Source organism: Aythya marila (assembly GCF_965140915.1).
Source record: "Aythya marila genome assembly, chromosome: 2".
Classification (NCBI taxonomy): Eukaryota; Metazoa; Chordata; class Aves; order Anseriformes; family Anatidae; genus Aythya; species Aythya marila.
In genome coordinates this window covers 130388136-130402154 of record NC_139043.1, presented here as the reverse complement: position 1 = coordinate 130402154, position 14019 = coordinate 130388136, and the positions used below count along the sequence as shown (strand labels likewise).

The 14019-nt window shown below is 38.0% G+C and overlaps 1 protein-coding gene across 2 annotated transcripts in view; it reads left to right on the top strand.

Annotated features, from left to right (window-relative positions):
• MMP16 (matrix metallopeptidase 16) overlaps positions 1-14019 on the top strand; it is a 185529-nt gene that overhangs the window by 135364 nt on the left and 36146 nt on the right. For both annotated transcript variants that reach the window (XM_082754834.1, XM_082754835.1), the window contains one exon: positions 5043-5260. In XM_082754834.1, coding sequence (XP_082610960.1) covers positions 5043-5260 — 218 coding nt within the window. The remainder of the gene's footprint in view (positions 1-5042; positions 5261-14019) is intronic.

Below are 14019 nucleotides of genomic sequence, written 5' to 3'. Positions count from 1 at the left end.
TGGAGCAGATTATTCTGAATGCCATCACATAGCACCTACAGGGCAACCAGGTGATCAGGTCCAGTCAGTGTGGGTTTAATAAGGGCAGGTCCTGTTTGACGAACCTAATCTCCTCCTACAAGGTGATAGACTCAGTGGATAAGGGAAAGGCTGTGGATGTGGTCTACCTAGACTTCTGTAAGGCTTTTGACACTGTTTCCCAGTATTCTTCTGACCCTGGCTGCTCACAGCTTGGATGTGTGTACGCTTTGTGAGGTTAAAAGCTGGCTGAGTGGCTGAGCTCAGGGTTGTGATGAATGGAGTTAAATCCAGCTGGAAGTCAGTCATTAGTGCTGGCCCCCAGGGCTCAGTACCAAGGCCACTTCTGTTCAATATCTTTACCAATGCTCTGGACAAAGGGATTGAGTTCACCTTAAGTTTACAGATAACACCAAGTTAGGCGTAAGTGTTGATCTGCTTAGGGGTAGGAAGGTTCTGTGGAGCGATCTGGATAGGATGGACTGATGGGCCGAGGCCAACTCTATGAAGTTCAACAAGGCTAAGTGTCCGGTCCTGAACATGGGGCACAACAATCCCATGCAAAAATACAGGCTGGGAGAAGAGTGTCTGGAAAGCTGCCTGACGGAAAGGGACCTGGAGGTATTAGTCAGTAGCCATCTGAGTATGAGCCAGCAGTGTGCTCAGGTGACCAAGAAGGCCAACGGCATCCTGGCTTGTATCAGAAACTGTGTGGGCAGCAGGATTAGGGAAGTGATTGTCCCCCTGTACTCAGCTCTAATGAGGTCACACCTTGAATATCGTGTTCAGTTTTGGGTCCCTCACTACAAGATGGACATAGAGGTGCTGGAGCATGACCACAGAAGGGCTACGAAGCTGGGGAAGGGCTTAGAGAACAAGTCTTATGAGGAGCAGCTGAGGGACCTGGGGTTATTTAGCTTAGAGAAAAGGACACTCAGGGGAGACCTTATTGCACCCCACCTTAAAGGAGGCTATAGTGAGGTGGGATCAGTCCCTTCTCCCAAGCACTAAGTGATAAGAGGAAATGGCCTTAAATTGTGCCAGGGGAGGTTTAAGTTGTATATTAGGAAAAATTTCTTCACTGACAAGGTTGTGAAGTATTGGAACAGGCTGCCTGGGGAAGTATTTGAGTCACCATCCCTGGAGGTCTTGAAAAAGAGTATAGATGTAGTGCTTAGTGACAGTGTTTAATGGTGGAATTGGCAGTGTTATGTTAAAGGTTGGACTAGTTGATCTTAGAGATTGTTTCCAAACTAAATGATTCTGTGAAAACAATAACATTATTTTGCTTATAGGCTGAATCTAAGACTAACTCCCACATTATTTTTCCTTACACTTCCAAAGCCATAATTTTTTTCCTGGTTTTAAAGACTGATTCTATAGCTGTTTTGTTTGTTTTGTTTTGTTTATAATATATATATGTATATTTCCTACAGTGAAAAATCTGTGCTATTTCTATGTTAATGCCATGTATCCAGTTATATGATTTAGAACTCCCTTGGTTAATATTCCCCAATTAATTTTGTATTAGATTTAATTTTATACTTACAGTTATTTTCAGTTTAGAGGTTTAACTATCAGGGTTAAATTGAATATTATCACAGCCATTCCTTGCATATCATTACTACTACAAATGACACCTATATAGATGTAGAATTACCATACTGCTAATTAGAACTCTGCTGCCATTATGATATATTTTATATTAACAAGCTTTTTAAACATATTGTATTAGTAAGCACTGATATATATTTTCATAAAGCTTAAATAGCAATTTCAAAATGATTAGCTTACCAAGCTTTTTTTTTTTTTTCTTTTTTTTTTCCCTGTGTGATTAGCTAGAAGGAAGGTTGTTTCTCATGGTCTCATAACTTCGTAGTCTAGACTTGAGAGCTAGACAACAATACATTGCCAAAAACTAACCACTAAGCTCTAACAGCTGTGAGCTATACGTTAGGAGAAATGTGTTACCCCTGGGATGTAATATCTGACATCACCAGCAAATGACATACGAAAACTTTGGTTTGGGGTTAAAATCATTCCAACATGAGCTACTGCAAACTGATTCCTTTCCTCCTTTAAAATCAAGAGGTGATCGGGAATCATACGCCTCAATAAAAATGTCACGCCTATTAAAATAATTACTTTGGTCTGCAATATTCCTCAGAACACCATTATTAACTGTAAATTATAAATGTCACAAACCTTAAAACTGTGAATGAAATAAATGCCCTATTAAATTGTATGACAACTATTTGGGGAGTTTACCATTTCCTTCCATAGTCTATATTTTTCTTTAAAAAGTATGCTTATTTTGAACAAGTATCAGAAATTCAAATGGCATTTATGAAGTTTTAAGGTTGTCTTACTATTAAAATGTCTTTCTGAAATTGCTCATGAAAAATATGTTAGTTTTTTTAAGTCAAAATTGATTTTGTATTTAAATGATTTGGAGAGATGATCCAAATTTAAATTTTCATTTGTTTCCAGAAATATTACTGATCCAACTGAAACTTGCAATATTGTTGTACATGGAAAATATAAGTAAATGTACTAGTTGGAAAGGACTTTAAAGCTCATTTAATACTAACCTTGCTGTCATCGGCAGGGACACCACCCACTAGATTGTGTTGCCCAGGGCCGCATACAACCTGGCCTTGAACACTTCCAGGGATGGGGCATCCATAGTTCCTCTGGGCAACCTGTTCCAGTCCCTCATAATGAAGGATTTCTTCCTTATAACTAATCTAAATCTCCCCGCTTTTAGTTTAAAAATGTTTCCCTTCTTTCTATCACTATCTGCTTGGGTAAAAAGTCACTCTCCATCTTTTGTATAAGCCCTCTTTAACTACTGAAAGGCCACAATGACATCTCCTTGCAGTCTTCTCTTTTCCAGGCTGAACACACACAGCTTTTTTCATAGGAGAGGTGCTCCAGCCCTATAGTCATCTTTGTGGTCCTCCTCTGGACACACTCGAACAGGTCCATGTCTTCCTTATGCTGCAGGCCCTTGCTGAGGGTACCACTGTCTATGTCTGTTCCACTGTCTACGTCATTGATAAAGATATTAAACAGCACCAGTCCCAAGACAGATTGCTGAGGGACACCACTCATTACAGGTCTCTACCTGGCCATAGTTCCATTGACTATAACTCTCTAGCTGTAGACATCTGGCCAATTCCTTATCTACTGAATACTCCAACCTTCAAATCCATATTTATCCAATTTAGAAACAAAGATGTCATGTCAAAAGCCCCAGAAGCCCAAGTAGATGACATGGGTTGGTCTTCTCTTGTTGACTGATGCAGTCACTCCATCACTGAATGTCGCCAGACAGGTCAGGCACAATTTGTCCATGGTGAAGCTGTGCTGACTGTCTTGGATCACTGCCTTGTCTTGTATGTGACTTGACATTGTTTGGAAACAATGTCAAGGATCTGTTCTATGATCCTCCCAGGCACAGGGGTGGGGCTCATCAGTCTGTAGTTCCCCTGGTCTTCATTTCTACCCTTTTTAATAATGGGAGAGATATTTCCTTTTTCCCAGTCACTAGGGACTTTTCCAGGACTTTTCAAATATGATGGAGAGAGGCTTGGCAACTACATCAGACAGCTCCCTCAGGACCCTGGAATGTATGACATTGGGTCCTATAGACTTGTGTCATCAGTTTCATTAGGTGGTCTCGAACCTCTTCTTTGCTTACAGTGGAAGGGACTTTACTCCCCCAGATCCTGCCCAGAGATTCAGAGAATTAGAATTGTAAAGTCATAGAATGTCTCACGTTGGAAGGGACCTTAAAGATCATCTAACTCCAACCCCCTGCCATAGGAAGGGATGCCACTTGACAGATGTGGAAATACTAACTGACAGTGAAGGCTGAGCCAAAGAAGTTGCTGAGTAGCCTTCTCCATGTCTGTTGTTACCAGTTCTCCCTTCTTATTTATCAGAGGAGATAAACTCTCCTTGGCATTTCTTTTCTGACCAATGTACCTACAGAATCCCTTCTTGTTATTCTTTGCATCCCTTGCCAAGTTCAGTTCAATCTGTGCCTTGCCTTTCTTGATCCCATCCTTGCATATCCTGAATGAAATATATATAAATATAAATATATGAAAAGCATCTCTCTAGGAAGGCCATTCAACTTTCAGATAGAGAACTTGTGGGTGGGATAGTTATTTTACCTTTCATCTGTAATATACCTGTATATTATGACAGAAAATATGTGTACAAGAATAAAACTTTGTTTAAAACATTATACAGAGTTTTAGTTATTCCTTTTCAATACATTTATCCTCAGAAATTCTTTTAATTACCAAGTATATAGCTTTGTTAAACTCACCAAAAAATAAAAATTAAATAAATAAATGAAGAAAAAATAAAACATAATTAATTTAAGAATTTTGAAGAAAAATGCAAAGTATTATTATTATATATTTTTTAAAATGTGGATGCATAGGATTTGAAGTCCAGTTTTAAGACCGTCTATACATAGCAAAGGGAAGTGTGGAAAGGTGCAAACATGTTCTGAATAAGATAGTACTTTGCCTAAAAATTGGGTCAGTAGAAATTACCACACATGTCATACCACGCATATGCAAATTGATAGGTGGAAGTTAAAAAGATGGTTTGTAAACCCATTGACTGATGATAGTCTTATTAGGAAAAGTTTTGTTTGTTTATTCCCTTTATTTTATGCAAGAGACAATGATTTTTTCTGAACAGTTCTTATTCATTTGGTAAAGTATATGTAGTGAATAAATCCTTTGAAGGTTTTATTGAATTGTTGTTCCAATAAAGAAGAAAGATCCTGAACAGTGAAAAACAATTATTTTCTTCATTAGTGCTTTGGTTCTGTGGTATTCCTTCATTATACCCTTTAGCAACATGAGAAAGGCTGATTAGGTCACTTTTTCCATTCTCCACCCGCTGTAGGATTTGCACTGCTTACAGCAGGGTTTCTTTGTACTTCTTCTTGAAATGTCACTGATAGCCATGTAAATTATCCCTTGCTACTGTTTTTAAAGGTCCACCTGACAGGATCCCACCACCAACAAGACCTCTGCCAACAGTGCCCCCACATCGTTCGATCCCTCCAGCAGACCCGCGGAAGAATGACAGACAACCTAAACCTCCCCGGCCACCCACTGGTGACAAACCTTCCTATCCTGGGGCCAAACCTAACATCTGTGATGGGAACTTCAACACTCTGGCTATTCTTCGCCGGGAAATGTTTGTTTTCAAGGTAGGAGGTTGTGAATTTTTCAATGCTACATCAAATGTCTACATTTCTACTTTTTTTTTTTTTTAAGCAAACTCTCATTCATCATGACTCCACTTTCCCAGCCCTCTCACAGTTAGAAAGTTCAAGAAAGAAATTAAAAAATAAACATACACATAGCTTGAATATCTAGCAAGGGACTGCTGTAATGTTCTATTTGGGGAAAATACTCATGTCAGCAGAAACTGTAATGCCTCAAAATGCAAGGGTAAATAAATGCTGCAGCTTATGGAGAAATAAAAAAGCATATATCAGCTGAGGAATAGAAGCTAGTAAGAATAACTTCGCTGGGAATACAGCTATGTTCAGACATATAGTAGATACAGTGTGTCTTAATTTTATTATTTATTTATTTATTTATTTATTTATTGCCCAGCACTATAATTTTAACTTTATGATTAGATCTGTCATTTGCAATGGAGTGTGTCATTGTGTTGTGGTTGCATTAAACGCACAACATCTCAGTAAAGGTCTTCGTCACAAAAATACAAAAATCTTATTGCAAATGGGTTGCTGTTTATTACCAGTCATCTTGCTCTAAGCTGATAAATGTAGTATATGTGACAAACTGAATTAATCAAACTGATTTGAAAGGCAGTCTTTTGATAGAGGGACTTTGCTAAAGCTCACGGACATCAAAACTATCTTAGGAAATACAGTTTCCAGAAGACATTGAATGTTGAAAAATAATTACAAAATCTTCATTATTCAGTGTCTTAAATCTTAAGACAATTTTCTGACAGGTATTGCTGTGTTCTAGAAACATGAAAGAGGATAATCTATTATTTTGAACTATTGCTGTGTCAAATGTGCTTCAGCAATAGGAAGCGTGAGATCTTTGTTTTGTGAATATATGATATGATTCAACATTATAGCTAAGGCCTTTCACATGAAAGGATAGTATTTTTTCCTTCAGCAATATCACAATTACACATGAATTTGTCCTAAAGCATGAAGCTCCCAATTCAATATTTTTTGTTTTTGTTTTTGTTTTTGTTTTTTGGTTCTTTCTTTTTGTTGTTCTTTCTGGTGGGACCATTTCCCCCTTAACATGTTTTCTTTTTATGTACTTTATTGCTCCAGATAAATCTCTTTAGCACTACTACTTAGACCTTCACTTTCTGTAGCATAACTTAGAAAAAATATTTACCAATAGCTTTACATTATTTCATCGCAATTATTGATGAGTAACCAATTACTGATGAATAACTTCACAACCCAATTATTGATGAGAAACTTCATAACCCAATGAGCAAAAAAAAATATTTTTTTCCAGGAACAGCTAAGTATTTTGTCATCCCTGAGGCTGTCAGCCCTTTTCATTTGAATAGATGGTACATCTTCAAACTCTGGGAGGTCTTGAACTATCAGTCTTTTTATGACTAAAACTCAAAGGTTAAAGAAGAATCTAATTTTCTAACTTGACATTAAACAGGATATTAAAATATCTACTTCAATCTCATATCATCCACCTCAAGAGCAATAAAACATTCTCTCATTTATTTTAGACATAAATCGATAAATAGTGAAATGCTATCCCACTAATACAAAATTTCCCGTCTAGCCAAGTCAGTGTTCCTGGATTGACCACCATTACTTATCACTCTTTTCGATTCTGTTTGAAAAGAAAAACTGTGTTTTCTTGGAAAGTTGTTTGCTGCTTATTGCCTTAAAACTACATACATGTGAAACGCTACATGTTTACTATATGGCTTATATACTTTCTAGTGTGTGTTTATGTTCTAAAACTAAATTTTTATTCCTGATGTCCCCACTCTAATGAAGAAACAAAGTCAAATGTTATCAGAAAAAAAAAAAAAAAACAGTAACAGACTGTTTACAGGTGTTATGTCTAGAGTTTAGAATTACAAAATTCAGTTGCTTCAATCTTAAAAGCAAGATGTTGTAAGGCAAGAAAAAGATGGCATTTGTCTGGATGAATTTCTTTAAGGATCCCACAGTTCTCATTTTCTCTTCAGAGTACCTGGCAGCATGGAAAGAGATAACTTGGGTTAGCACACTAAAAAATGGAATTTAATTAAGTATACAAATCCTGTTTTTGTGGTCTATGTGTCATTGAATCCTTGGGCTATTAGGCCATTCTGAACATTCTGGTTCAGAAATTAAGTTGTGAATGACTTTTGTCTACTAAGACAGTCTCATTACCTGGTTGTGATTCTCTCTCTCTCTCTCTTTCGTGTGTGTGTATATGAGCATGGGGAGGGGCATGAAAGAATCAGGAAAGAGGAGAAGGAATTAGAGAAGTCAGAAAGTTAGGGGTTGTTATTTTTCTACTTTCCTTTGCAGAATGTCAGTGGCAGAGGGCAAGTTACAAGTGAAAGCTTAGCACATCAGACTGTAGCAGGAGCAGGGCAAGAATTCATTCTCAAAAGGTATAAACTGGAATAAGGAATGAATTCAAGGAGAGCATCCAGCAATGGAGGAAATGAAGCAGGGGATTCTGTTGTCTGACAATGTCTGACACAACTGAAAAAGGCAATCGCCTTACTCCTGCCCCTTAATGCTAGTACAAAGAAAGCCTGGGAAGGCATGAGCAACAGGCTGAGAACCAGATACAGAGACGTGGAGAAAAGAGGGAATTGATGTCAGTACTGTACCAGGTGGAAACAATTAAAGAAGAATTATGACCTTCATTGGAAGAATTATTGCTGGATAGTTCCCAAATGAGTTAAAATTAATCAAGTTGGAGGCTAATCAAATGATATCCTTCGCTTTCTTTCTCTTTATCCACAGGTCTGTGACAACTGTGTAGTGGCAAATTTTACTGCCTTCTGAATAGCATGTGTGCTGTGTACCAATTTCAAAACAAAAATAGATAATATTTTTATCTCATGGGCCAGTTTTAAGATCAGGTGCTCAATTTGTTTAAATAATCCTTGAAATTGCTTGGGAGCTTAGCCACAGAGTTGAAGAATGCAAGTCCTTTTGAATAATTAAATTCTAATTTAAGCATAAAACTGAAGCACAAAAGATAGCAGTTTGAGTTTGAGATACACTGTGGATTTTCATAGTAGATGACAAACAATATTAATTTCAAGAAGATTGCTTCTGCTGGCTGTTTAGCTATTAGGTATGCTTTAGTGTATCAGAATATTAGAGGCAATTGCTGTGTTCTGTCAAATTGATGAGCTTTGTTTGTGGTTTTAAGAATATCCAGTATTCTCAAATGGCTAGTACCAGAGTTAAACCGAATAACAGTAAGCTTAAAGGGAAAATGGAATCTACATTTATCCTTTTTTATTGTTTTCCATCAGTTTGACAAAATAGCAGTCCTAGCAACACTCGATAAAATTTGTGTGGTTTAAGAAATGAAATAAAGAAGAATTGTTCTTAAAGTAACATGACTGATAAATACAGAAGTAAAGCAATCAACCTGTTAAAGATTCCCCAAGGATCAGCAAATAAAATTAGAATTTTGCAGGTGAATTGTTTTGGTAGAAATTACTAGATTTTATGGAAAAAAAAATATTTTGCAACAAATATATATGGATTAATGCTGTATAAATATATTCCCAAAAGAATTTTTCCTGAATTCATTAAATTAGGTGCCCTTAAAATGCCACGGCTAGCTATATGGCATGGAGATATAGTATGATAAAAAAAAATAATAATTAAAAAAAGAAAAAGGAAATTATTGTAAGCATTGGCTTCAGTTTTCATCAAATGATATTTGAAAATGGATGAAGTTTGTCTTAATTGAATGTAGTTTTAAAATTATAGCTATTATTTATAAATATGCTTGAACTGGTAGAAGCAACCATCAGGACAAGACTTTCTATGCCAAAATTAATGAGTGCCAAGCTTTTATCCTGAGGTTCCTGTTAGCTTCTGCATTTATGCTGAATGCAATTAGTATTAGCTGTCACTCGCATTTCCAGTATTTTCTCCAGCTGTTTTCTCCCTCTGTTTAGTTAGGACTCTCCAGGGACATAAAAAATGCTGAAAAATTGAGGAAAAAAAATATAAATTGGTCCTCCTTTTCTGGAAAAATTGTGCTAAGTGGTATGACACTGTCAGCCTGCCTGCTTTTAATGGAAAATCTTCTCAGCCACTGTATACAGTAGTATGTTATATTTGACAATCCTGTCTTCTTAAAGTCTCCTGGAAGTACTTCTAGGGACCTCAGTGAAAAGGATCCCCATCTTCTAAGGTCACCAGATAAAATCCATTAGTGAAGATGTTTACAACATGCTTTTCCAATTTCTGTAGAAAAAAAAAAAAAAAAAAAAGGAAAAAAAAAAAGAGAGAGATAGAGTTTTGAAGATGATATTGGATGTCCTACCCATAAAGGTACTTATGTTAATGCTTTCTGAATACTTTGTACTGTTAATTAAAAAAAAAAAAAAAAAGTTTTCAAGGGGTTCAATGGTGCACAGAAATTACTGTCTCAGATGTACTATCTGTCAGTATGCAGACAGAGTCATACTGGTTGTTTATTGTCTGATTTTTGAGATGTGTGTGTAGCTTGTGTTTGACTCTATATGTTGATTGTTCCTTGTCAGCAAAATTACCTCTAGCTCTGTTTCAACAACATGTGTTCCTGCTGTTACTATTTTTTCCTTTATCCTTGTTTTAAGATTATACTGATTTTAATAAAATCCTTAGCTTTTGAACTGGGTACATCTAGAAAACACCACGTGTTGAAATTGTCCTTCAGGATCAGCACATTAGAGAGACTGGTCACATTTCTTTGGTTTTTTGAAACAGGATTTTGCTTTGCAGAAGAACATCTCATAGACGTTGCATTAGTACTTTCTGCTTTGCTAATGCTAACTCTTTAAGAAACAAATTAAGAGATCTATTAATGGATCTATTTATGATCTATTATGGATCATATTATATGATCCATAATGTTTTTAGTAATGTTTGAAAAGTTAACTCGCTCTTTCATGAATACCAGATTTAACCATTGACATTTAATAGGGTTTTTGTTGAAATGTAATGTAAGTGTAGAGAAAGAAATGTGTCCACCATGGAAAGAGCATTTACAACTTAGAGAAATGTATTCTGAAATGTTAGTGTTACAGATGGTAGAATATGGAAACAATTTTAGGAAGGCCTTAACAGGCTGTGTTTTACTATTTTATAGTAATTTCTCCACAACTTGAAGAAATTTGTTTTCTGACTCTTCATCTGCTAAGAACCACTGTAAAAACAAAAAATGAAGTGCTAAACAAACCAAGCTAATTAGGCTGTCATTAGCCCTTGGCATTAGTTTAGGCTGCAGTTGCTTTCATATATAACTGTATAGATGCCATTCAATATCCCTTTTGGAATCGTGTATTTATATAGAGTATGCTGTTAAACACTGTCGTGGTTCCGCTCGAGTGGGCAGCCGAGCTCCACCACAGCCGCTCTCTCACTCCCCCTCCTCAAAGAGGAATGGGGAGAAAATATGTGAAAAGGAGCTCAAAGGTTGAGATAAGGACGAGAAAATCACTCAGTAATTATTGTAACGGGCAAAACAGACTCGGCATAAGGAGATAGTAAGATTTATTGCCTATTACTAACAAGTGAGAGAAGTGAGAAAACAAAGGCAAAAGCAAACCAAAAGCACCTTCCCCCCCATCCACCCTCTTCCACCTTCTCCCCCCGAGCGGCGCAGGGGAACGGGGGAATGGGGGTTATGGTCAGTCTACAGCACTTCTTCTCTGCTGCTCCTTCTCGGTCACTCTCGTCCCCTGTGCTGTGGGGTCCCACCCACGGGATGCAGTCCTTGATGAACTGATCCGGCGTGGGCTTCCCACAGGCAGCAGCTCTTTCAGAACTGCTCCAGATATGGGTCCGTACCACAGGGTCCATCCCTCAGGAGCAAACTGCTCCAACCTGGCTCCCCTACGGGCAGCAGCTCCTGCCGGGTCACCTGCTCCTGCGTGGGCTCCTCTCCACGGGCTACAGGTCCGGCCCGGAATCTGCTCCGGCAGGGGTCTTCCACAGGCGGCAGCCTCCATCGGTGCAGGGCCACCTGCTCCACCGTGGTCTCCTCCACAGGCCGCAGGGGACTTCTGCTCCGGCACCTGGAGCACCTCTCCCGCTCCCTCTACACTGACCTTGGCACCTGCAAGGCTGTTCTCTCACTCCCTTGACTCTCCCGTCTGCTGTGTGGCGCAGCGTTTTTTTCCCTGTCTTAAATATGCTCTCACAGAGGTGCAAAACAACATCGCTTATTGGCTCAGCTCTGAAAACAATGGGGCCCTTCCCAAACATGGGGCAGCTTCTAGATCTTTCTCACAGAAACCACCCCTATGGCTCCCTGCTACCAAAACCTTGCCACGTAAACCCACTACAAACACAAAAGAAGAAGAAAAAAAAAAAAAAAAAAGTTGATTGGTATGTATTAAACAAAAGAGGAATTTTTAAAGAATTTTAGCACTGACTATTTAATAATTAGACTGGTTGGTGTAATAAAAAAAATAAAATCTGAGGGACAGAGGGAAAATAAATCTGAGGGACAGAGGGAAAATACTACTAATAAAAAGTAGAGATAAAGAAATAGACACAATAAGAGACTTGACTCCACAGAATTTGAAAGCATATATTTTTTCAAAGGTCTCCTAGACTGTTTGTGTAGCTGTTTTGCTCTCATAATGCCACAGCATTATGATGTCTGGTCTGGTCTGTCAATTGCAGCCTGGGAAAGTTCAGCAGAGGATGCTGTGGAAGTAAACATTTCGGGATCCGAGAGAGAAAATCACTTAACATATCAACTGTAAAAGACCAGGAACGGGAGGTCAGAAGTAGCTAAGACTGCAGAGAGCAGATTCCTTTCTACCTCTTTTTCATATCTTTACGACAGGAAGAATAACCTGATGGGATTTGCTATTTTTGTACTCATTAGCGAGGATGACAGCTTTAATTCATGTAGCTCAGGTTCTATGTTGAAAAGGAGGGAGAAAAGCAGCAAAAGTTCAGGGGGACTTCAATGTATCACAGTAGACCAAACCCATTGGAAATGTACAAGATGGATGTTTTATGGCACAAAAACAAGTTGTATGATGTCAAGAAGGACAAAAGCAGGGAAGTGCTGGAATGCTAAAAAGTCATAGTTCATGTATTTTTGGTATATAGGTACTTTTCACTGGCTGATGACAAAATATTTTCCAAACTTTATTTAAATCTTTTGGTGTGTTTCTACATTAGGAAAGGACTTTAGCTACCATGTTTCACAACTTTAAAATGCACTGTCTGTTCATCACTGTATGGGAAACAGGTAGTATACTCCATCCAGCTGCAGGGAAATCTAGACAAGAATGTAATCACATGAGTCATAAACTTCCCAGAGTAAGTCATTTAAAAATCCTCCCACTCACCTTTGAAAAAAATTGTTATGGACAGAGTTTTATGTCCATCTGAAAGATGTCAACCCAGTCATAGCTACATTTATTAAGTAGCACTTACTAGCCTACATTTGTGCACGTATGAGTATCATGTATAGAAAAGTATAAAGAATTATAGCTATATATTACTAGGGATTTATTTACAAGAGTGCAAGTGTAGTGCATATATATATTATTGAAACTCATAAGCAACTTGAACTGATTAACAATCTGTAATATCTGGCTAATAAAATTCCTATTATTTATGTACTGGCCCATTATAAATCATAACTTCAGAAGGGTGCGTGACTCAATATCTACAGCAGAGCCTTAGATTTGTCAGACAGAAAAGTACTATTTTTTCCAAGAAGGTTATGTTTTCATTGGCGAACAGTGTAGTGTAAAAGGATTTGATCAGCAGCAAAGCAGATGGCACTGAGCTTCTCTCATGTCCATCATATGTGCTTCGCTTTTAATTAGATACAGTCTGTCCTCTGAGGCCAAGCAGTTCTGCTATAAATGTAGTTCAGATTTTTCTGAAGGTCAGCCAGCCCTTAGACACTGGTGTCTTTGTGGGCACCTTGATGGTGTACTACACAATCCTTTCTTTCAATGCAAGTGATGTTACCATGTTGTTAAAATGCCATTGCCCACACCATCTTGACCTAAATAAACCCTCCCATGCTAACTCATATTATTATTTCTCCTGAAGCCATTTTTTGAGTGACACTGTGGTACCTGCTGTTTGACTATCTCCTTAACACAAGTTTGAATGATGTACTGCTGAGACATCACCTTAAATTACATACTAACATCTTTCTGAATTGTATTTTCCCTTGGTGAAAAGTAAGACAGAAACACTTGTTTAAACGCAATTTAAATTCAATTTAAACATAGGAAAGTACCTTCCCATTGTAAACCCTTACAGATCAAACACTACAACAGGTTGTCCAGAGAAACAGTGGACCCTCCAGAGCCTCAAAACCTTTGTGGAGCCTCAAAACCTGACTAGACACAGCCCTGGGCTTCATCTGATTCTGCTTTGAGCAAAGGAGGGGGTTGGATCTTCAGAGGTGCCTTCCAACCTCAGCCTTATTGTGATTTTATGTAGGTATTGAAATGTGATGACTAGAAAGGAATAGATTTGCAAATTGTCTCTGCGTCATCAGCTTTCCCCACTCTCCTCCAAGGGAGGAGACTGAGCATTTCTTCATACTTCTCTGAATCCTCCATAGGTCTCTTCCAAACTCAGTCATTCTGTGATGCTGTGAATCCATTGAAATTTGACTGTTTTACTGATTCATGTCCCCATTGCATGTGATCCATTGTCTCTTTTAGGCTACAGCTCTCACAGGGAGTATCTAGTGAGATTTAATCAGGGGTCTG